Raw genomic sequence first — 25,082 nt, 5'->3', positions numbered from 1 at the left:
TATCCTGATTCTGCAGTTTCTCCTTCAGTGGAATTACAGGGRTGTCTTAACTGGGCATTTTAACCATGGATGCATTGTGATCAAGCTTGCTCAGTGTTTTACTGCAGTGTGACCTGTCTGGCAGCATGATGCTGCAGTGAAAGAACTTTCTTTTTAAGGATAAATTACGTTGCTACCTTATTTTACAAACCAAGGAAACAAAGAGAAAATGAACGGTCTGCACTGAGTTACGGACAATCTAAAACGCAGTCCCGGTAGTGCAGCCATCTGCAGTTTGTCTGCTGKCCCATTATACACAAAGCAAATTGCCAGTCTACAATTAACTGTCAAATGCCATTTATAGCCAAGAGGCTATTAAACTTACAGCAAAAGTTTGGGGGGTTTCTTTTTGTTTTTCCTTTTTTTTCTTTTTTTGTTCTTCTTGCTACTGAATCATTAAATTGGCTATTTTAACCTTGCTTCAGGGGACAGATGGCTAACCCTAAGGAAAAAAAGGCAAGTTGCTATTTATGGTTTTCATCTTAAATAATCATTGGGAATAAGCACTCCGCATCTCAATCTTGATAAAGCAGACCTTTTTAGAGGGATGTGATTTTCTAAACCATTTTGTCAAGGGTACTTGTGCAGTTTTCAGCAGCTGCCCCCACATGCACAYTGCTATGCATCTTATTGCTCTTGCTGCATAGGTGTACTCTTGTAGAAATACAAAGGTTGAGAAGTACCCTCCATATGCTTTGTTAAAAAAAACAATCAAAGAATGGCGGAAGCTTCATGCTTATGTTTCCATCACAGCCATTGTTTATATATGTTCCACTCAGGGTCCTTTTTTTCTGCTGTAAAAATACGTTTAATTTTTTTTTTTTTTAATTTAGAGCTGCACAGAGGAATATGATGGAGTTTGCTCAGGATAAAGCTGTGTTTTGGTTTGAGGGCTGTACTCTTTTTCTGACTCAGGAAAATGAGTTTCAATATCAAAGTTCACCAAATATTAGAAATCTGTTTGAAAATAAAGTTGCTGACATGTAGTGATGCAGTTATTTCAAAGTGATGCCACACTCTATTCTTTTCATTCCAGAGTTTATGACAATTTTAAAACAGGAACATTTGTTCTATATAAGAGTACATCTCGAGATTTTGAAGTTCATGTTCGCCAGTGGGACTGTGGAAGTCTTCATTACCCAGCATCRTGCAACTGTGGTTTTGTTGCTAAGGAAGGAAATGATATAATTGCATTTGACATGTGCAGTGGTCAGCTCCATGAGTCACAGCCACACTTATCTGTGATAAACAGAGACACAACAGGAAGCAATGTCAGAATCACTGAATCCTATCTGGGAAGAAAAGTAACAGTAAGTGGTAAATAATTGCATACTGAATAAGTAAATTAAAAAAACATGTTTCTCATKAGGCTGTCTTCAATCTATTTCTAGGTTTTGTTTTCTTCTGGAGCTTTCGTTCGTGCTGATGTGAGTGAATGGGGAATGAGCATAACTCTTCGGGCCCCCAGTTCAGATTACAGACACACAGTGGGACTCTGTGGCACCTTTGATGGAAGTGCAGAGAATGACTATCACACWGCGAGTGGGATGGAAATCCCAAACCATGCTAATGTTCCCTTYGCTTTCATTAAGGAATGGAGGTAACAAAATGCTTCTGTTGATAAATCAAGTTTCATCATTTTTGGTTCTACCTTTCCTTCCCACTCTTAAAAACTTGTCAATATAATAAAAGATCTCCTTAAGTTTTTAAGTTCATGTTAGAATGTCATCATTACATTCCATAATTAATTTAAGAGAAAATTGAAACAGAATTGCCAAATAAATACTTAAGTACTATAATGTAAGATTAGTTTGATTAGCTTTGGAACAAAATATCAAGATCCACTGATCTCAATTCTTTTATGAGTTACTCCTGAGGTTTTTTGTTTTAACTGGTGTTTGAATATAGCTGTGTGCTGCAGATTCAGTGACCTATGCTGTAGAACTATGAAAYGAGAACAAAAAAAAGTTAATACTTCAGTAACACAAAGAAAATAGTTCAGATGATGCAGTTTAATCTTTTTCTTTCTTCACTAGAATTTTACCAGGAGAGAGCTTGTTTGACAAAACCCCGGCTTCTTTAACATCTTCTAGAAAAATTGTCTTCTGTGACTGTGCACTTGAAGATGCCAGATTTTATCAACCAGTAAACAAACTGGAGACAATTACTCAATCAGAGCTTCCTCTCTCTTGTAAAGAAAGTGAAAATGGTAGATTTCTTTCCTTGATACCAGGACTGGATGTCACTGCTGAGTATCTTGGTCCTGTTGATCTTGTCAGAGGCTTAAAGAAACGTTCATCTGTACATGAAATGGATTCATCTACACTTCTGCAAAWGCAGAATAATCAAACCAAGCTTCACAAAGCATCACTAGTAAACTCTGCCRCCTCAGTGGGAAATATTGGTACAGAAAGAGAAGGAAACKTAGACATTAGGAGAAATTCTCACCATTACAGTAGAGGGAAGCGCCAAAATTATTACGAATACCATCCGGTATTCCTCTTCCAAAGTCTCAGCCAAACAGATTTAGAGGGATATAGCTATTTTTTCCCAGAGGACCATGYCACTGACACAGACCAAACATTCCTTCCTTCTTGGCCAACACCTTCAGGCCTCACTGAATCTAGTGCTTTGTTCCTGTGCCAGCAGGCAGTAGCTAATTCCAGCATAGGAAGGTCCTGTGGTGCCCTCCTTGGCCGGAGAACAGGGGATGCTGTCGATATGTGCATAAAGGATTTGCTGCTGAAAGACGACCTCCGTTGGGCAGAAGCTTCCTTAGCTCTTCTGGAGAACGAATGTGAGAAAAGAATTTTAGAAGAAATATATTACAACCCACAGGAGCTTGAAGAGTCGGTTGAGAGCCTRCTTACTGCTTTGAAGTGTCCCAGTCTCTGCAATGGGAATGGGGAATGCACAGAATGGGGCTGTGCCTGTTTTCAAGGCTACAGCTCCTATGACTGCAGCGTGCYATCGGGTAAGTGGGGGGAAAATGAGATTTGTTTCAATAATGATCTCAATGTTTGTGCAATGTGTGTTTGTTTTGCTGTCTTTCTCTCCTGCTTTTGTACATGGGCAAGGGTTCTCAGTTATTAAGTTCCAGTTTACTACAGCTATGCTTATTTTCTTTTTTCCATGCACAAAACAAGAGCTTAGTTTCTAATATGTCAGATTTAAAAAGTCAGTTTGCAATGCAGAGCATAGCCCCAAGGATTGGCAATGTGTGCACATTCTATCTTCAGGGAAAATATGCCACTTCCATCCCTTCTCTAGACTTGTATAGTTTATGTGATCCTCTTTAGTAGCTCTGTGTGGGCTTTTTCTCTTTGGTGATATTACATCTCTGTAAGCACTGTTAGATGGAATCAGAGTAGAATTGATGGCGGAAAAAAAAAAAAGAGTTACAGCAAATAGTGCTGGGAAGGTTTTTCTTCATTTTCAGACGGTAAGATATTCACTAAAAAATCAGTTAAACAATTGCACTGGAAAAATATGAACACTACTACAAAAGTTGAGATTATTTCAAAATAAATTATTGTAATATAAATTCACATTTTTGTTTGCAATGGTGTTTTTCTTTTAGTGACTTATTTAAGAACAAATAGAGAAAGACAATAGAAAATAAAAAGAAAATATTTGACTTAAACAGGAATAAAATAAGGTGATTTTACTTAATAAAAACTATTTTTGCGTGTTCTAATCTGTCAGTTAATTTTCTGAAATAACTTCCATCTGAGATATTTTTGTTTCGTTTTTAACAAAAAAAATCCCTATGTAAATTGTTGCATAACTATATCTTTTTCAGTTCTTATTTCTAAGACCTTAGTTTAATTTCAGTTTTATTCTGGAAGTGTGGGGAGGAACCATAGTTAAGAAAGTAAAGCATGTATTCACAAGTGCTTGTTATCAGCTGAATTTTCTCTGCTTCATGACACTCAGGTTCCAAGAGAAGACAGAAGCCTAGCTTTAAATTTAAGATTCAGTTTAACAATGTAAAATCTTTCTGTTTATGCTCCCATCTGCTGCGTCCGGATTTTTTTGTTTATATCGTTGTCATGGTTGGATAGAAAAATAAACATATTGCATAATGTAAATGCATATGAATGAGTTCACACACAAGCATTTATTGTCTAATCTCTACTTCCAAGACCAGGCTCCAGAAATTACAGAGCTGGAGAATGGTGGGCTGTGTGATATTCGACAGTATGACTGCACATCAGTGAGAGCTTTTGGACATGGCTTCAGGGACTCATTGAATCTGAAATGTGAAATCATCAAGCTGCAAGTAGGTCTCCCTGCATAGTGACAATTACATTTTAAACTTCTTAGAGAACGAGGGACAAAATGTCAAACATATTATTCATTGATGTGGGTACGTCCCAGTGCTTTAGTGGAAGCTAAAAGCAAAGGCACTCAGCACTTTGCAGCAAACACTCAAGACTTTGCAAGATTGCCATTTCCTYCACGATAAGAGAAATACAAAACATAATGGGAATGTTCAGCAGCTGGGAAGGAGATAACAGCATAGAACAGCTATCCATCAGAAAAGGGCAAGGGCAGCCCTATTAGTAACAGCCAGTACATCGCTGTATTTTTAAGTGCTTATGGAGAGGAATTGAAGTACCACTCCTTTGAAAAAGGACAGCAAGGTTAAAGCCATTACTAGATTTCTGTCTCAAATATAATGCTTGAAATCGCCTTTTATAAACATAATAAATCTATTAGGAAAAGATAAAGGCGTTTCYGATAATGTTGTCCATTTCCCTGAGGTAGAATACCATGGCTATTTAATAATATATGTCATGTTTGAACAGGAGATTAAAAAATGTTTCACTGTCAATTTAAGGGGAATTTGTGTAGAGAGAGCGTTGTTGCTCATACTTTTAAAATTGTTCAAGGCAAATATATAAGCAATTTACAAGTTCTAGCCTGGAACAAATGATCATGAATTTCAAGTTTTTATGTCATGTTAGACATGAGAAAAAAGGCTAAAAGTAAAACTGTGTTTCATTGGTGTGATGATGGAGGGAGTGAGAGCTGGCAAAAGGGGAAGCATTCAATGGTAATTTTGTGGCAGAAGGTTCCTGTAGCTATTTTCAGCAGATGCTGGAATTATTTTGATGGATTAAACAATGCTGGCTATAGATWTTTGTGAAACTCAACATGTATCCACTCAAGTGGGCTAGAAATGATTGTYGAGAGTAAGTCTACACTCCCATTAGATTAAAACACTTTTAGACCAAGCTCACAGTAAGACAATTATAGGGAGTTCGCTTATCACAATTTGWAATGTCTCAGTTTTAACTCATGGCAAAATAATCTGAAATCTCTCTTGGTGGTGTTGTGTTTGGCTCCCAACATAAAAACTTCCTTATTAGTCACTTTTAGTGATGATCTGCTCACCGGCAAGAGTCATTTTACCGCTGTTAGGTGCAGTTGAGGAGAAAGCTGCAAATTTCTACCTTGAGAATAGAAAAGAAAGGAAGTTTGTGTACTGTTTTGTTTTGTTTAGTTTTTCAGGCTGGAGTAATAGTGACTTTAAAGAAATGTCAGTGGATTTGCAACAGTKTAGAGCTGCACATATTTTAAGATTGAACTGAAATGATCAACATTTTGTAGAAGAGGCATTTTGATAGAATTTAGAATTTATTTTTCTTTTCAATGTTTTCATTTTTGAAATGTTAAATCTGTTGTTCCTGGGCTGTCTTATCCAATTTAGGTAGATACTTGGTACAGGCTTGGCCAGGAACCTATGATTACAGCAGTGCAGAATTTAAATGTAAAGGATGAGAGTGTGTTTAACCTCTGCAAAACAAAAATATGGTTTTATTTCCTTCTGTTTTACATTGAGCTCCAATTTCTATGAACCTTATGAGCTGGAATGCTTATAGATCTGAAGGCTTTTTAATTGGTTTTTGAAAGGTTAAACTGTTTATGAAAAAATTAGCTGAACTAGCCTCCAGCTAGTTACAAAAGATTTCTGGAGAAGTAGACTGTATCACATTTCAAAGGTCACAGTACTAAATGCTCTCAAAATTACATATTTAGAAATATTTRGCTTTTATACTTATCCTTGCTGTAAATTCCTTAACTGAGTATAGGTTAAAAGAAAAAAAAAAGTTTGGTTGGAACAGAAGTAACACATATGTCTTTTTAGCAAAAGTGTTTATTTTATTTGTTAAAAAAAAAGAGGCAAGGAATATAGAGCTGATAACTCTGCATGTGTGGATTGAGATTGAATAAATGTCTTGATTGACTCCAGTAGCTAAAAAGATATGCCAGCTCAGTAAAAACTAGTCAAGCTCAAAATTCTTTTTGCTTGCTATTCTCTTGATTGTTAGTCTGCCTGGATTCTTACTTCATCTAATTTTTTTTAATTTTCCATATTTATCCCTACTTCCACATCAAAACTTCAGTCAAAAAGCATTATCACCCTTATTCTGTTTTCTTGAACTCTTAAAATGGATCCTCAGATGCCTTGTCCTCACAGCAGTTTAGAAGAATAGTCTGTAGAAGAATAGTCTGCAGGTCAATGGTGCCTTGTTCTACTGAACAATCTATTGCTTTTWACAATGGCTAAATGGCCAAAAGCCAGTATTGCCCCAGCACCCAGAATGATTCCTGAGCCCTGCCAAAACCCTTATCTGTTCYTTTGACTGAAGCCTGTCCTCACATGGGAGCAGGGATGGAGTGGAACAGAGGCACTTTCACGTCAGATCAGTGGTGTTTGAGGGTCACCAAGGGCTTCACCCTCCTGTTTCTTTCCAGCTATAAGAACTGTTTGTCCTTGGCCATGCAGTGCCAGAGGAACTGGGTCAGGAAAGATTTCTCTGCCTATTCTTGCACGGTAGCAGGCTTAGATAAAAATCTRTGTGTGCAAATAATATCACCTAATTTTTTGCCACTGCATCCTAATCCAGAGACATTAGACTTGTTCAAACACTATGCCATACATGGGGAGTTCTTTGGTAAAAATGTTTTCATGACGTATTTCAGTGAAAAACAAATTTTCTGTCTTAACATTCAGTATATCGATAGACAATGGATTCCTGGAGAACCTCTAACTATGCCAGCTGCCTTCCAAGATGCCAGGACTGTCGACTGCCAGTTACCAAATGATGTCCAGCAGTCTGATGTCATGGATGTGGTTGATGATAACCCCATTGCCAGATGGCAAATAAAGGTACTCACAGAAATTTCAAATATTCACTTGCAAATACTCCTATTAAGATGAAAATAGATCATAGACATATTATCCTTTATTTAATGGTACTAAAGGGAGAAGTCAGCTTGCTTAACTTGGAGTCTCAGTTTTGTYACCTAAGCTTATGTGTTGAGTGTCATTTGACAATGTTCTCCTCTAAGGGGGCTTGTAGATACTACCTGGGTCCTAYATTCTTCAAGAGTAGAAGTGAAAGRACAGRTAGTTACCCAAAAGTATGTCAAATGACCTTGAATCCATCTTTGGTAGAATTGAGTTGAGCTCAGCCTCATGTACAAATCCCTGTGTGAGCAGATATCTGAGCTGTCACACTGATGGGGTTGATAAGGTCAACAGAGCCTACATAGAATTCAATTTACCTTAAAGTAGACATCTGCGTGTGGTCAAAATCTGCCTAGACTCATTGGCAGGTTTGATTAGATTTCTGATGACTCTTGTGAGAGTTTAATTACCTGCAKGTAGTTGTCTATTAATGAGTGGCAGCTTATGCTAGGAGACAACAGGGGTGACATATTTATACCTGTATCAGTTAATCCATTTTTACCRTTCACCTTGCAGATTTCTAATGATGGATTTGTTTATAGCAACTCTAAAACAATGATATTATATGATGGAGCTTGCCAGGCATGTGAACCAGAAGAATCTGGGTTATGTACATTAAAGGTATGTGTTTCACTACTCTCTATTATGAAAATGTGCATATTTTCATGTAGGAAAAAAAATCTAGACARATTAGCAGAACATACCCTGTTCTTGTTTCCAACAGGGATTTTCAGTGCACAGAAATAGAAGGCAATTTTAAATGTAAAAAAAGCACTTTATATAACCAAATAAAACCAAACATACTGTCAGTTGTTTAGATTTAAAATCAAGCTTAGTTGTTTACTGGAAGTGCAGAATGATTAGCTTTTATTTGACACTTTACAAATTCATAACCAGTTTGATAACCAAAAACAGTAATGAATCACATTTTCATTTCTCTGAAAGGAGAAAACATGCAACATAAATGGACTCTGTTACGGTGAAGGAGACACAAATCCAACCAGCCCTTGCCTAGTGTGCAGACCTGACTTATCAAAATTAACCTGGTCAGTTGTTGAAAGTAAGTTCTAAATAGTTCTTTTTAAATACCTAGAAGCTGAAAGTCTGCTAAGTTCTTAAATTTCTGGCAATAGTGATGTTTAAAGTTTAACAAGGTARGTGTGTGACATTTCTGTTAGTTTCTGAAAATTATATTTTCCTTTCCAGACCATACATGTAATATTTTAATTTTCTTTTGCTGAMTCTCCTGCAGTAGCTGTTAAAAATAACTAGTGAAAATTAACAACTTTCAGTCCAATTARCACTTTGGAGTCTTGATATTTAGCACAGCTACATCCACATATGGTTGTCTTCAACTTAAAGGTGTAMCAGGTATTTTTCAATGAATTACTCTGATAACAAACAAGTGGRGATCACAAACTGAATTAAATGATGTCATATTTATTAGCCACTTAATATATGTGCATCATTTGCACGATGGCAAATGTATATGGCCTAAATACTTGAAAGTGTATCCAAGACTGTTTTACTTCAGTCCACTTAGAAACCATACTATAAAGGGGACAGCTAAATCTAAATTTTTCACTTTCCTTCTCTGTAGTACAAAGTTCTGACCTAGAAGTYTTAGCTCTTTTGGTTCAGATTTGAGTCTTTGGATATGCATATTGCTCCCTTCATCAAATAGAATGTTTCTGAGAACTTTAATATTAATCATCCAGCTTGTCCTGCCAACCCAAGTCCATAACATTGCAAATCCACACATTTCATCAGTGTCTTCATGCGTGAAAGACTCATGAAGTCAAGACTCTGCCTTGATTAGGAAAGGTCCTGTCTGATTGGGACTTCTGGTGCCTGTCTTGGTGAATTTGTCCCAGGTCAGACTTGTGCTGACCAAGCCTCCTGTTCCAAAAGGATGAGTCGTGAATGAAAGCAATGAAATGAAACTCATACAGCAGGGAGTCAAGGGATTTCCATGTTAGAGACGCGTTATGGACTGGAGCTYAACACTGCCAAAGTCAGAAATGAGAACAGAATGTAATCCAGAGGCAACGCTCCAATGYTAGGGAACACAGCCTCTTCTGCAAGGAGGATGATGCCAGAAAAAGGATAGGATTTAGCAGACACTGATTATGCCACCTTCTCCCTCCATGTTTTTTGTCACTGTGGGTGGATTCCTGCTTGGAGCAGTCACTCACTCGTATTGAAAATATCAAGTATTTTTCCTGTGCCATTCGAATGACATTAGAATTCAAGAGAAATAAATGCCTGTGTTTTATGTAGTAGAAAGAAACGTTGCTTTTAATTTTAATAAGTATATTTAAGCTTTTGCTCAAAAGAGGAAAATACCTCCTTTCTTACAGATAACCRGCCTCCGGTGCTTGAAACTTCTCAGGGTACACTACAGACGTTTTTTGGAGAAGACTTTGTGTATCAGTTTTTGGCTTCAGATGCAGAAGGCTCTGCTGTTCATTTCACATTGGATTCTGGTCCAGAAGGTGCCAGTCTTTCCCCATCAGGTCTCCTTGTGTGGAAAGCTGTGTCAATGAATCTGCATAAATTAACATTTTCTTTGACAGATGACTGCAATGCAACAACTAAGGTTGAAATAGAGGTAATGAATATTACAGTAAAATAACACCTACTAATAAATTGCTTAAGATACTTATTTACAGACCTCATTGCTAGTTCATTAAAAAAAAAAGAAAACTGTCTTATTGGGCGTGTCTTGTAGGTCAGTGTAAAATCATGTGATTGCCTAAATAATGGCTCGTGTGTGACAAACATTAATTTCCCACCTGGAAGTGGAAGATATCTTTGTGTGTGTGTGGCTGGATTTGAAGGTGATCTCTGTCAAGTGAATACTGATGACTGTAAACTTAACCAGTGTGGTATTGGCAGATGTGTGGATGGAATAAACAGCTATTACTGTGAATGTCCACACGAACTTCAAGGTAAATTGTTACTTTATTTACATGCATTTATCATTTTTAGTGATGAATAGGTGTTTTTATATCCACAATTTCCTTTTTTAATTTTTCACTGTAAATAACTTACATTACGAAGAAATTTAATGGACTTGTGGTACAGATATATGACTTACTTCAGGATTTTTCTTGCATGACTATAATGGTTGTTTATTTTAGTTCATTATGAAAGCTAATTTCCATTGTTTTTGTCTGCAAAGGTAAATTCAGCAACATGTAGAAATACRTGAGATAAACATGTAGTCCCCATAGCCCGTCTTCTCCATGTTCTGCAATAAGCAAACCTGATTAGCTGTTCTTATTAGGTGTGCTGAAATGCTTTATTGCATTTATTTTTTATTTCAGCACTTGCATACATTGCATATTTTAAACACACCATCAAAGTCCAGTGACACAATATTATCAAAAAAATTAAATCTGTATTTCAATACAGGTAAAAATTGTCAAGAAGATGTTGATGAATGTGCATCSAATCCTTGCTTCCCTGGAGTATTTTGCTTCAATACTTTTGGTTCTTACTATTGTGGTCCATGCCCAAATAATCTGCAAGGAGACGGGAAGTCATGTCATGGTAAAATTATTTAATTTTCAGACAATGCTATTGTCTAATTGTCATTGAGATAAAATATCTTTGATTGTGCTTCATGTTTCCAACAATAAATTAGAACTCTTTTCAGCACTCAGCAAAGCAGGGCTGTGTCTCTGCTGATGGCAACATCAGACTGCACTGGGTCAACACAACTGTAAAACACTTTTTCCAGTGTAGAAAAAAACAGATACAAACCACACTCTCATTTTTTTACATCAGAGTAGAATACAATTAAATATATTTTTTACATTTTTCTTAATTTTCATAATATCAAAATTTATTAATAAGTTATTGAAAAATATATCTCTATTAGGTTAATTAACATAGGACTATTTACCCTAATCAAGGCAGTTCCAAGCATTCATTTACATACAATTACTGAATAACTTGTATTTTTAAAGTACTCTGTTAAAAAACTTTTAAGAAACATTTCTCAATTTTTATATGCTTTCTGAATTTTGAGTTGTTTTTGTGTAGTAAAACTTTAATTCTGTTTGTAATTTATTTAAATTTAAGCAAACGTAGCTACCTCTGTGCACTACTAATGGGCCTTCACATCTTTTCAGAAAGCTTTGAAGACAYTGATGTTGAAAGAAAGGATTCCACAGGAGAAGTTGGAGGAAATAAAGGTGATTTTTTCATGAAGAAAATGGAATTTCTGATTCACATACTGATAAGAAAATAGCTGGCAAATAAAGGTTCCAGTCAGTTTTATGCTATTCACTTTATTTTTCAGTTTGACACAATTTATTAATTACTGGAGTTGCATTCTGATCTGAAAAAATGAGACTGAAATGTCAATATCAACAAATCCCTTAGGTCAKTCAAGTCATTTTATGAACAGTGTGATATATGACACTCTTACGGTTGCCTTTTGTTTTTGTGACTAACCAGTGACATAAAATAGGTAACATGGGGATAGGGACATCTGTTATATGAGATAAGCAAAAGTTTATGGCATTATGTTGAATGCCATTTTCCTCCTTTAACTCAAAGGAAAGGTGAAGGATATGTGAATGAAAACAAGTGAATGTCTTTATTTCTAAACCCTGTAAATGCAGGTGCTGGCATTTCCAGGTCTGTGCCTGCTGGGGGTTTCTTTGCGGGCAATTCTCGAGGGTCTTTTCCCTTTATCTCTGAATTGTTGTTGGGGGAAAATGAAGACTCTGTCACTGCASTGCCAGTGCTGGATAATTCTTCATCAGCTGCAAAATGGTTTTCTTTTCAGCAGTGGAGACCACACTTTAATACGACTCAGTAAAGGTTAATATTTTGTAGACCATTTTSTAATTATAAATGGGTTAGGGTTTCATGCCTCTGCTCCATAATGCTAACACTGCATATGCAGTAGTCTACCAGTCTGGGATCACAGTGCTGTACTCCTTTCCACAAACCACACACTTTCCCTGGTCAGAATATGAAGAACTTATCATTAATTTTGCACTCTTTTCAGTGAGAGACTGGGTCAGTCTCTGATGTTTATTAAACAGTCAAAACATCCCACTACTAAAACCCATGTAGAAACGTTTAGAAAATTGATTTAAAAGTTTGGAGACTAAAACATGGTAATACTTTTGCTACAAGTTGATGGCTTATTCACCTAGAATACTGTCCATGGTTTGTATCAGTTTGTATAAGCATCTACGTACTTGTGGATTTATCATCTCTGCTTCTAGTGCTTAGACACCCTGATGAACCATATGCAATATCTTTTCTTTAAATTCCTTCAGTTACCTAGTTGAAAGCAGTGTAAGGAGCTGATAATCTGCTCTGGCAGTAAATTTATTTATTGACCTAATATGGGAAAATCTCTTCTGTGTGCCTCATATAAATGGTGCTTTCTCCTTATCTTCTAGCCAAGAAAAGGCCATGAGAAAAGTCATAGTCAGAATACCTTGATCTTCTCTAATTCTGTCAGTGGGTTCTACTGTGTACTTACATTCTCAYATAGCACAAGGAGAGACTTCCTGAAGCACAGAATGAGTGGGCTGTATGTTTATCTGTTCAGAAAATATTGCCCTCCCTCAAAAGGAAGAGTCTGATGGTATTCACATATTTCTCCCCGCTTTCTTTTAACATACTGCAGGTTTTCAGCCATCATCCTTTGAGAAGGTTTTAAGCACATCAAGTTATATTCCCAGTTCAACAGATGTCCCAAAGAGATTTATTTCTCCAGAAATGGTCAGTAGCAGCAAGCCACCAGCCTCCACAGCAAAAGCAATCACTGCCTGGAAGGCACCTGCTTCTCAGAGCAGTGCTTTTGTACAACCTGTGGTTACTGGAAACATTGCTAATGCTCTGAGCACCATCAGTGGTCACATTGCTGACACAGAAAACAGTTCTTCAGTACATGCTGTAATGACTGTGTCTTCAAGCAGCCATGCTGTATCATCTGAGAAGAAAACAAGGGCACAAGCTGAGGCCTCCAGCTATTTTGAGACCTCCAGCTATTTTGAGACCAGCAGGCAGACTTCCCCTAGCAGCAGAGCAGGTGTAAGCAAAGGACATTCTTTCCCAAACAAAGCATTCAAAGGTGGAAATGCTCAGAGAGTTCTGCACCTGTTAGCTAARCATAAACTGAGTCATTTACCTTTTGCCCTTGCTGAAGCCACCGTCCCACCAAAAATGCTTCCTGAACAACTGAGTGAAACAGTGATTCCTAAAGCAGTGACCTGTTCTGATTTACCCTGTTTTCCTGGCGTATCCTGTGAGCCAAGTCAGGATGGAAGCGCCAAGTGTGGTCGTTGTCCTTACGGTTATTACGGAGATGGCTTCACTTGCAGAGGTATTACAAATAACTGCACATAAATGCTTTGAAGAAAAGAATATTGAGATGTCTTTGTAACTTGAAAGTATATTKTTACTGTATAATCAGTGGAAAGTGTGGTGTATTGAATTTTCTCACTTTCATTATTAATATTGGCATAGCCTCCAGGCTTTTAGTTCTTTGGCTGTACTTAAAAATACTTTTCTGATGTGTCTGGGACTCCCCATTTATGGGTAGGGATATAGTGGATTCTGTGATTTGTTCACGACATGAGATGAGACACATTGTGCTGAAATGGCACTTTAATTTCCCTTACTCCTTTCTTTGCTTTCTTAATTGCCTTTCAGCAAGGTGTAGACAACCATGTGGCAAAAATATGGAGTGTGTGGCACCCAATATTTGTAAATGCAAGCCTGGTTACRCTGGTTATAACTGTCTGGCTGGTGAGTATGGCATGTTAATTTTGCCTGTGGTAACTTAAATGCACAAATTAGTGATTTCCAGAGTGCTGCAGATTTTTTTTTTGTACAGCTGTATGCAGACCTGATTGCAAGAACCATGGCAAGTGCACAAAGCCCAACGTCTGTGAGTGTTTGCCAGGATACAGTGGCTCCACTTGCGAGGAAGGTAAATATAGTAGCTTTTGCTTTTAAATCCATAYCTACCCAAAGGATGCTGTGAGCAACTCCCATGACTGTTCGTCTGACAGCAAAAAGGTGTGTTCATTTTATTGTCACTTTAACAGAACTCTTGAGTTACATATTGGTATAGATCCTGATTTTTTTGATATACATGGTAAATATTGCTTATGATTGGATATTCCTAAAATTAGCTTTTAGTAAGTAGAGCAGTTCATCAGTGAATGCAGTTGCCTCTAAGCTAAACACTTCTGAAGAGTGGGAAGCATTGTCTGGAAATTGTGTCAGCTTTCTTTTCTTCAGGGTGACCATTGCAGTTGGGACTTCATACTGCTACTGAAATCACTTGCCCTTGTCAAAAGGCATTGCACGTATTTCCTTTATTTCCAGTTATTTTTTGCTCACTGTCAGTTATTAACATTTCCTTTTCTATAAAGCATAACCAGTCCATGAATCTTTCTAGAGGTGATTTCATGAACAACATAATTCTGTATCTGCAGCACACTGTAAACCACCGTGTCAAAATGGAGGCACATGCTTGGCCAGAAACCTCTGCACCTGCCCGTATGGTTTTGTGGGACCAAGATGCGATACAAGTAAGCAAAAGAGATAAGAGAAAAATAGCGTTTTTCCTGTTCTTCAGGAGAAAGAAAGCAAATTGGGGTTTAAATTTTTCATGCTTTCTCTCTAATGCTAGCAAATGACATAATACCTGTGCCTCTTTGAAGAGTCTTGGGCTTTTTGTACATCAGGTAATATTTGCACATAACTTTGAAAACATAATGCACYATAAAAGTTGCAAATAGTTTATTAYTTATGATTCTCAAGCAGGGAAAAATTGAGTACATTGTGTGATACTAAAACCACAGATGTTTCATTTTTCCTGGAAGCTTTTTAAATTCTATCAGCTCAGACTGGCTAGATACTGGGGTACATTCAGAAGTTGGTGTCAGTGAATGGTGTGTCAGAAAGACTGGGATATGGGAAAATTGAATTCAGAGCCACAGTATGATGTCTTTTTCTTTTTACCTGGCCTGAAAATTGAAMAATTTGCTGTGATCATAGCTGAAAGATGGGAATTACTTCATCTCACATAAATTGGCTTTTGTATTTCAAATTGTACTTGCAGCAATTTGGCAACTCCAAATTTTGGGTAAATTTTATACAGGTAATTTTTATCCTTCCAAGAGTCCAAATGTAGACATGCTGCTTATATATRATTCACCTGAATGTGAATTCACCATTGCATTATTGACCCTGAATTCAGAAAGTCCTACATTTGTCTCCTCTCCAGATCCCAGGACTTTGGGTTTTCAGTTTTCCTTGTTCTAGTTTCAATTGCAACAAAAAGAAGCTGCTCTTTGTGAAGCAGTACTAAAGAGAATGAGATGCTTTCCTGAATAAGTGATTCATGGCTGGTTTTCCCCAGCCATGATATTTTAATATCTTTGTCATCTTGTGTCACTGTGTGCATGCAGCTTCACTTGCACCATGTAACATGGTCCATTGGTCTATTAGTATTGCCTTTCCCATTTGGTTTAGATTTTTTAATGGCTATTTGCTTGAAAAGACATTTTATTTACCTTTACCATTCGGTGTTAGCTGTTATGGGTTTGAGACTGGATTATTCTGTTCAGCAATTCCTCTTTGGCTAGTGGAATTGTATGTTATTCCCAGTGTTAWTTTTTKGGAAAGAACTGAAAAACAAGTGAAGCATAATTTGTAACTTATCATTTTCATGTTCTCCCACTCTCCCTGTCTCCTTCTCTGCCTTCTCTGATGTTTTTGCCCAACTTCTTGGATGGCAGTGGTTTGCAGCAGACACTGTGAAAATGGTGGTGAATGTCTCACTCCTGACAYCTGCCAGTGTAAACCTGGGTGGTACGGACCTACCTGCAGTACAGGTAACACTCCTGCAACTTCCATGTTCCTGGGAGAGTGTCCATTGGACCCCCCAGAGTTCAAAATTTGGAACTGTGTGGCTCAGGTGGCAGCAATGGGCAGATGCTCACTGCTGCAGAACCCCTACACTCCCTTGTGTCTCTGCATGTCATCCAGAAGCACCTCTGGGAAGTCATAGTGATCCATTAATTTGGGATAAAAATTCTGTGGAAATGATGTTACTTGCAGTTATCTTAGTTGTTTGATTCCTTGAAAGAGACAACATATTTTTCAGACTTTTTTTGGATGTCATGCTTCCCACTATTCCTGACCCTGTTTCTGCAGCAATGTGTAATCCTGTGTGTCTCAATGGTGGCTCCTGTACTAAGCCAGATGTTTGCCTGTGTCCACATGGATTCTTTGGTGCCCGCTGTCAGAATGGTAACATTTTCTTTTTTTATTTTCCCTACTCCTTAGTTGCCATTATGAGGAAATCYGTGAGAAAACATTAAGACACAAAATTAACAATTAAGTCTTGCACCTGAGAAGTGGTGCAAAACAGAGATTACATTATTTTTTAGATTTTCTGGCTGATTCAACAACTGTCCAAGGAGAATGAAGACTCAAAATTAGTCTAGTATTCCATTCAACATTTAAGCAGCTTCCAACCAGTTCTATTGTATGTTATGTGTGGTCTGGATACTCATGTACACATACAGTTGCCATCCTTGACCCCTTTCTATCTGAATTTGTCTTTAYTATTGATGTTTGAACCAATATGATTTATATTTAAAAATCATTTATATGATTTTTACAAGGTAGGCCTGATAGTGCTGAATGTCCATACAAGCTGTCAGAATCTTAGTGTTGCACTCTTATTTCCTATAAGTTTATCACTAAGTCAGACAAAGTGCAAATTACAGCTTTTTCCTTTGTATCTTTTAGCTGTCTGCAGACCACCTTGTAAGAATGGTGGTCATTGCATGAGAAATAATGTCTGCACTTGTCCTGATGGGTACACAGGCAGAAGATGTGAAAAAAGTAAGCCAGTGTTAAAATCTTTCTGTGATCCAAAAACAACCAACAGATTACACTGTAATCAGTGGAATGTATTAAACAGCAGATATTCTTGATTTTAAGGTATCTGTGAGCCAAGGTGTATGAATGGAGGCAGATGTGTAGGCCCAAACGTTTGCTCTTGTCCTTCAGGATGGAGAGGGAAAAGATGCAACACTCGTAAGTACCTTGCAGTTACCAGGAGAATCATACCTTAAAATAATGTATGACTCAGGGCAACTCTGTCCACTCAGGTAATACATAGCTAGGGCCAAAGAACTTAAGAATATATACACATATACACATCGAAAAAATAGTGGTCAGTATTGTGGCACCCAAATTTAGGATGGAGAATTAATACCATGCAGTTCTTAGGCTGAATCATGAGACCAAAATAACTGTTAAATTCTCGTATAGCAAATATTATTTGTTTCTTTTTGAATTCTTGTCTAAATAAGAGACATCAGCATTTCTGCAAAGAGATGAGTCAAAAAAGTGGAAGAAACACAACTTGTGCTCTAGGATATAAAACTAGATATAATAGAAAAAGAAGTTCAGTGAAAGACTGGAAAACTGGAAACAGCTGGAAGTGATGGGAATAAAAGGTGCAATGGGCACAAGCTCTTTAGGACAGGTAGAAATAGGACTGTAATGGTTGCACATCTCTGGGTCACATATCTTAATAGAGAYATTGATAGTGCATAAATAAATGTTGTCAGCATGGATAATAGCACAGTCTGCATGAAAATCAGCATGAGGATGGTTGGTAGAAATCCCATAGCTTAAGTGTTAGTGGCTGTCATAGTATCCATCCTAGGTTTGAGAACTGATGTGGGCAATGAGCTATCTAGTGGCATGGAGGAAAATAAATTTCCCTGTATTACTTTCTGTAATTATTGGAAAGGGGTTGTTTTGTTTTTTAAAAAATACTACCAGTATGTACAGGGGTGAGATATTCTTGAACACTGTGGAAGAGAGATTTCATTATCAAATAGTCAGCTAAAAATGAATGGAAATAATGGTGGGATAGATCATAGCTTAATAAGCAGGGACAAATGTGCAGACAAATGTCTCATAAACAAATATTGGATCAAATATTTATCAGCTGATTCATCAGTTGCATGACACAAAMGATCTCTCACCAAGATGTGCTTTAGAAAGGTAAATTTGGAAAAAAGCTCTTTAGTGGTGCTGATTTAATTCAGTATTTCAGGGTTTTGTAGCAATCTGTGATGCATCAAAATATCTCAATATGGGTTTTGATTGTAGGGCTTCTTGTTTCTAGTTGCCTCTCTTCTTAATATCCTTTTGGTTTTAGATGGTAATTTGAGTGAGGATGATGTGATTCTTGTGTATGAAAAGCAYTCCCCCTCCTGTGGGCATCCTGAAATGTGAATAATAACTCAATGTAACTACATGGGATATAACCAAGTTTTGTTATGATATTTGTGCAGCAATCTGTCTTCAGGAATGTAAGAATGGTGGGGAGTGTATTGGACCGAGTACCTGTCACTGTCCCCCACAGTGGGAAGGCATCCAGTGTCAAACACGTAAGAACGATGTGACCTCAGACCTCTTCCTTCAGCCCAGTTCAGAACGCTTCAGCCACACGCAGCGCACAGAAGTCCCATACCCTGGCTGTAGTTTAGCCACGTCTGCATCAAAGGCAGAATAAAGAGTAGAGCTTGCTCTGCCCCTTCTGAAGCCCTCCAGGATCTGATGGCACTCTGGGACCATGGCAGTATGTGTTGCCTTGCTCTAGTGCTGTTGCTGCTGCAAGCCCTCAGAGGYCACTGCAGTAGCTTGAAATAGTCAGATGTGCTAAAAAGCACCTTACTCTTGTTCTTTGCTCAGTCTTTTTCATAACCTTGCTACATTCTCATGTTACATCTGCATCAAAGCAAAAAGGGGATGGGATGGATGTAAGAACATTGTTGGCTCTACATGGCCTTTAAGTCTCCTTACACTGAGGGGTGTTTCTCTGTGAAAATACCTTCCAAGTTCCTCTAAGAAAACATATATATATAAGTATCGAGAGTTAGCATCCACTTTTCCTTCACCAATGTGTGTCCACGAATAAAGCCACATATGTACCTCTCCTGTTTCAGCTGTGTGCRACCAGAAGTGTCTGTTTGGAGGCAAGTGTGTACTGCCCAACATGTGTTCTTGTCGTCCAGGTTATACTGGAGTCCTCTGTGGGAAGAAAATTCAGGTACGTGTTGAGTCAAGACACCATCACAATACAGTGATTTGGGAGTCAACTAACTATTCCACCCTTGTCCAATGAARCAGCATGATATATGCCAAATGTGTATTTTGTCTCATTGCTTCCTTTCGTTCTGCAGCAAGGGAAAATTAATGAAATTCCTAAGAGCTATTCCAGTAATTTTTAATTTCTCATACTTACAGATTTGTTTTCAACACTGAACACAAAACTTCCTTTGTTTCAGATTAAGCTGATTGTCTCTTGTCRTGCAGTAGGAATTGATAACTATCCTCTTCACAACCACTGTTTTCTTTTTCAGCATCTGGCCCCATTTTAGCTGACTTTCTCAGCTTGCATCAAGTAAAGCCCTGATCTTTTCCCAACTAACTACATTGCCAGTCAGTTCATCCTTTTTTTATACAAATGTGACTTATCCCCAAGTGTAACTTGGGAATAACTTTACTTTTTTGTATCATAGGGAATGATGACCATTTCTCTGTTTTGTCATGCAATTTTCTATTGGTTTGCCTTGCTTGAGTGCTGACACTCACTCACTGAAGTAATTTAGTTAAATATTTTGTTAAACTAACTTTTTTTTATGTCTGATGTAAAAGCATTCTGTTCTTCTTGCATCATATATGGTGTTTCTTATCTTTTAATTTCAGTGCATTTAGACACGTTTCTAGTGCCAGCAGAATTGAGAGATGGGGTAGATGTGTTTCAGCAATTGAAACAAAGAAATGCATATTATTAAACATATTATTAAAGTATGAAACTGCACATCCTACATCAATAAGACTGTAATGTTTGCAATATGGATTTCCAAAATGTGACCCAAAGACAGAAATAATTTTGATTTAAATGTTTTCATAAATATGTCCTGCATGGAGTTAGTGTATTTTTAGTCTRGAAAATATATATTGTTGATCAGTCAGACAGTGCTGCATCATATATTGATCAAAATGKCACATTTCCTTAAGGAAACAAAAAACCTATATGCACAAGTTTAAGTTAATGTTGTGTTTCTGTGTATCAGGCAAGCAGAGATTCATTAAAATTGTTTCATAAACTTTATCATAAAAATGGGTTGCATCATTAAAGTCTGGTTTTAATATTTTTTTTCCTCTCTCCAAGGTACAAAGACATCATGGTTGAAGAAGTGTGGCAATTCAGTGGCAACGCTGCATGGATGTATGAGACATGAAAATAGCAAAAGGGTTGAAGGCAATTACAGTGTTCATTTAAATGAAAGGAATATTCTAAAGCCTTATTTTAAAAGATTCGTATTAGTCACAAATATTGTCAAGCTTCAAAACAACCATCTTGTAGTCATTAAAAGATATATATGTTTCTAYAATTTTTTGCTACCTCATGCATAAGCCCCACAGCCTCTTTACTGGCTGCAACAGACTTGCAGATCTTTACTGGACTGAGCCCAAGATTCTGCCATTTGTTGATGTTTGTTTGAGGATGTATGGAATTTCTGTTGAGGGAACAAGACTGTAGCAGCTGCTGAGTGACTCTAGCAAGGAGGGCAGCACTTCAGTGCATGTGAGTGGTCCATTCTGTTTGTAAGCATTGTTAATATACATATTATTTGGCTGTGGACAGAAGAAAAAGCAGAACTATTTCTTTGTTTTGTATTTACATGAGTCTTGTTATAAAGACAAGCCAGTAGCAAGGAAGGGGGGAAACCTGAACTGAGGCTGAGCTACCAACAATGAAGGCAAGGCCTCCTGTCTTGTTAACAGTCAGCTAGGTGCAGAATGACTGATTTATCTATGACAAGCCTTTGCAGCTAGAAGCCAGATCCCATTTTTTTCTGTTTTGATTTCATTACAGCCACAATTTTGAATACCCAGCTACTGAATTATTCCTGTGTCTCTAAGACTTCTATGTCCCTGTCTAAAATGGCAGTCAGTAATAAAAGGAAATTTTGTCCCCAAGTCACTTAGGGAAATTTAWCAATGCTTTCAGTAATGCTGAATCTTAAAATAGCAACTAATAAGAGGAGAAATTCGTTGTATGTCATGCCATCCATCCTTATAACATCAGAAAGTATTTGTAAAGACTTCATAGAGGATTTCTTTATCATTATCTGTTGCTCCAATGAACTGTTAGCACCTACCAGCTGCCAGATAGTTTTTGAGAAAATAAAATTCCAGTTTTTCTGAAGTTGCCTACAGGGGACTGYCTATCTTCTCCTAAAACTGTGAAAGACATTTCAGTTCCTGCCATAACAAAGTGAGCTCTGGTAACAGACACAGTCGTYCCCTTAGCTAAGCCATTGAAGTCTACTGCATTGGTTTTTTAAACCAAAAATAAACATCATGACTTTCTGTTCTCCTGAGAAATATTCAGTTTATATACTCTAATTCTGAAGAGAAAGAAAACAGAGGTAATTTTGCCATTTACTGCCATTCTAGGAAGCTGATTGCCAAATCATAGCTGTTAGCAGCTCTGCACCTACATTTCTCATCACCTTTTGATAGTCTTCTTAAGCTATTTTGGAAAGTAAGCCAGCATTTTGAGAGGTTAGCATCATTCCAGAATGACACCTGRTGGATTTCCAAGTGCCTGATTGGTGAATTTAAAAAATGTCCAATTTCCCACTTGCATTTTAAATTTAAGTGTTTCCATAAGTTTCTTTCAATCAAGTATCCACGTGGCTGATAACCTGATTATCTGGGAACTGTTGTATTAGTTAAAACCTACTCCTCTTGGACCATTTCCCTTCTCACACCTCACAAAGATGTCAATRAACAAAACCTGACTAGCTCTTGGAACTTCTGCCTCAGGATGATAGTTTGAATCATCCTAAGGTGGTTCTGGAAAAATTTTTAAAGTGAAAACACATCAATATCACAGAATCTCATATTGTAATCACTGCTGTTCCATGTCTCAGTTGTAGAGGTGCTGTGCAAAAAAAAAAAGATAACATCTGCCTGGAGCACTGCTAATAGAACTTTGATTAATGACTTTGTGCAATCCTTAAAAAACTTAATCCATACATATATCCTTCACAAAAACTTAATCCATACATATATGTGCATTTCCAGGATTTCAGGCACAATAAAGGGGATTTTTTTTATCGTAACTGTTAGTATTTGCCATTTATTTTCAATGCTTTGAAAGACAGAAATTATTTCTTTTACATTTCCCAAATGCAAGCTGTGTGAACAAAAGCACAGCCAGAGTTTTGCTACAGTAGCTAAAAATGCTCAGTGCTAAGCTGTGCTGTTTTTGCTATTTTCCAGCAAGCACATGGTGCGGAAAAATTAGGACGTGCCAAATGCCAAATAGCTACTTCAAAACTGCCCAGTAATTATGTGATTAGTTGAAATTATTTTGTTACTACGTTGTTCATCATACACATGAAACAGAATTCACTGTAATTAGAAAGCAYATGGCAACAATGCAGTAAAATTGCTCAGTGTAACAAGATGCAGAAGCATRTAGAGGGCTTGTGTACAGATGTTAACAAACTGCTAGAATTGCAACCTGAAATTAGGCCCAGAAGAGTTAGGGGATTTTGGAGTGGGGAGAAGGGTTGGAGTTGGCACTGTTCCACTCTGAAGGAATGAAGGGCAGCTTGTATTAAACTGAAGATTTTGCATTGATTCTTACCACACTATGCAGAACACTGGTATCTTCACTGAATCTTCTTGCATGGTTTCTTTAGATCCTAAAGAGTGCTGGAAGGTACCTTATGTACATCATCCATTCACTACCTGGTTGTACAACTCTGTTCGTTCTGCAGGCCAGCAGAAATTCTCCCAAGTCCTCATTGAYTTTTTGCCCCYRATCTCAAAAAGATCTTTAAAATTCAGTACAATTAATGTTTCCAGAAGGAAGGRCTTGTATCACAGAAGATACCACAGATAGCCACACTGGCTATGATTTTAAAAATAAAACCACAAGTGGCCCCCAATGTGAAAGCTCTTTCTTGTTAAAAAAGTTAATTGTATCTTTTTATGGCAGAGAAGACAAGTCAACATTTCCATTTATCAAAATCAAACTCATGAAAAAGAATCAGCACAAACCCTAAGTAATTAGGTATACAAACTGAAGCTACTTGACAAATWGGCTACACACATTTCATTATTTGTCCAAATGGAAAAAGCCAAAGTTTAAATTCCAAAAACAYGGCATCTGAGTACATATACAAACCCAAATGTAGGGGTTAAAAAGTTTTACTAATGACTAGAAGTCATATAAAAGTGTCACTTGCTGGTATCAGGTCATTTTACTCAACTTCTTCCTATAGCTTAGTTTAGCCAATAAATGATAATTYACAGCTAAACCAAGTAAATCCATTCTTGGCCAGAAACACTTAGAGCAGAAAACATAAAAGTGCCCGCAGATAAACTTAAGAGAAGAAAGACCTCCTTTTTCCATGCACGCTCTAGAAAGACAGACTATCAAAAATGCAACCAGTGCAATACTCCTAAAATTTTTCCAGTTGTTTTAGTGAAAACCAGAGTATCTGTATGAGGTGTTACAGTCAGCTCTACAGAATAAGGGCGCTAACATGTTCTGTATTGCTTTCCTTGACCTTTGAGCTGCACGCATGACTAGCTCCCCACAGGAAGACACATCCATCTCCAAAAATTACATGCTGTATCTAGTGTGTTCAATCCTCTAGCGAGCAGGAAACAAACAAAAGACAAGAATTACTGACAGTTCTTTTAGTGAMTGTATGTTGAACTGTGGAAATAATAATCTGGGGACACTGTTTGTCATTAATAATACATTCTAAGACTGTTCTACTCTAACTAACTAGAAAAATCACTTTTAAACTCACTTAAGATTTCATTGAATGGTAAGAAGAAATATTTCTCAAAAGCAAACCCTGTAGCCAAAAAAAAAAAATACCCTGTAGCCAGTAGATGGTGCTACACTCAAGTAGTTCTGAAAACAGTCCATTGCATTGTGTGCCATCAAATTACTGCTTACTTCAATCATTTCTAAACAGGAAACTATTTAAATTACCATTTGGTTTGGCCTGCTCAGAAACACCAATTACAGGTCYCTCAATGACTGCTCCTGGTCTATTGCTCCTGACAATGCCAATATCTCTTCCAGMATCTAGTCACTATTACTGTCACTTTTGTCTTTACTAGTATAAGTCAGTCTYTTTCAGAATAATACTGAGATATGATGCCTTTTTGTATTTACATAGTTCTGATTATTTACGCTTTTGGGTCTAGTGCAAGTAATTTTTTTTACCATTCATTTCCCTGCAACCAGTATGTCACCTAAGGTATTCAACCTAACCCCTGAATTTCTAAATTATGGCATGATGTAATGGACTGTGAGACAGAACTTCATCATCATCATCATCATCATCATTATCATCATCATCAAACTTGCTTCAGAACCACTGATGAAATAGTCTTGTTCCATGCATGAGGACCACATTTTTCACTAGCAGGTGTGAAATTGCCAGTGTTATCTCAGCAAAAGCAGCACAAAATCCATGCACTACTCCTATGTTGTGCCCTGCCCCTGCAAGAAATCCTTCACAACATCTCTGTAGCAGGCTTCCTCTGAACCAAAGACAACAGTCTCCAAAGCAAGTGCAGGAGAAAGCTCAACTATGCCACACAAGCAATGGCTCATAACAGAAACAGGAGTCTCATGAACTACACCATTGCCTTT

At 37.3% G+C, this 25,082-nt stretch overlaps 1 protein-coding gene across 1 annotated transcript in view; it reads left to right on the top strand.

Moving 5' to 3' along the window:
- VWDE (von Willebrand factor D and EGF domains) overlaps window positions 1-20,801 on the top strand; it is a 36,240-nt gene extending 15,439 nt beyond the window's left edge. Inside the window, exons 10-31 of the mRNA XM_057372135.1 lie at window positions 1,076-1,349; window positions 1,431-1,639; window positions 2,076-3,013; window positions 4,185-4,321; window positions 7,064-7,219; window positions 7,817-7,921; window positions 8,246-8,360; window positions 9,661-9,911; window positions 10,032-10,251; window positions 10,718-10,855; window positions 11,440-11,502; window positions 12,960-13,658; window positions 13,988-14,083; window positions 14,172-14,267; window positions 14,779-14,874; window positions 16,087-16,182; window positions 16,505-16,600; window positions 17,105-17,200; window positions 17,300-17,395; window positions 18,670-18,765; window positions 19,324-19,427; window positions 20,556-20,801. Coding sequence (XP_057228118.1) covers window positions 1,076-1,349; window positions 1,431-1,639; window positions 2,076-3,013; window positions 4,185-4,321; window positions 7,064-7,219; window positions 7,817-7,921; window positions 8,246-8,360; window positions 9,661-9,911; window positions 10,032-10,251; window positions 10,718-10,855; window positions 11,440-11,502; window positions 12,960-13,658; window positions 13,988-14,083; window positions 14,172-14,267; window positions 14,779-14,874; window positions 16,087-16,182; window positions 16,505-16,600; window positions 17,105-17,200; window positions 17,300-17,395; window positions 18,670-18,765; window positions 19,324-19,427; window positions 20,556-20,576 — 4,198 coding nt within the window. The 3' untranslated portion in view covers window positions 20,577-20,801. The remainder of the gene's footprint in view (window positions 1-1,075; window positions 1,350-1,430; window positions 1,640-2,075; window positions 3,014-4,184; window positions 4,322-7,063; window positions 7,220-7,816; window positions 7,922-8,245; window positions 8,361-9,660; window positions 9,912-10,031; window positions 10,252-10,717; window positions 10,856-11,439; window positions 11,503-12,959; window positions 13,659-13,987; window positions 14,084-14,171; window positions 14,268-14,778; window positions 14,875-16,086; window positions 16,183-16,504; window positions 16,601-17,104; window positions 17,201-17,299; window positions 17,396-18,669; window positions 18,766-19,323; window positions 19,428-20,555) is intronic.
- The last annotated feature ends 4,281 nt before the right edge of the window (window positions 20,802-25,082 follow it).

Source organism: Malurus melanocephalus, unplaced genomic scaffold (assembly GCF_030028575.1).
Source record: "Malurus melanocephalus ecotype Western Australia unplaced genomic scaffold, MMel_1.1 scaffold_164, whole genome shotgun sequence".
Classification (NCBI taxonomy): domain Eukaryota; kingdom Metazoa; phylum Chordata; class Aves; order Passeriformes; family Maluridae; genus Malurus; species Malurus melanocephalus.
The sequence above is the reverse complement of the archived record's forward strand: the minus strand, read 5'-3'. Positions and strand labels throughout refer to the sequence as shown.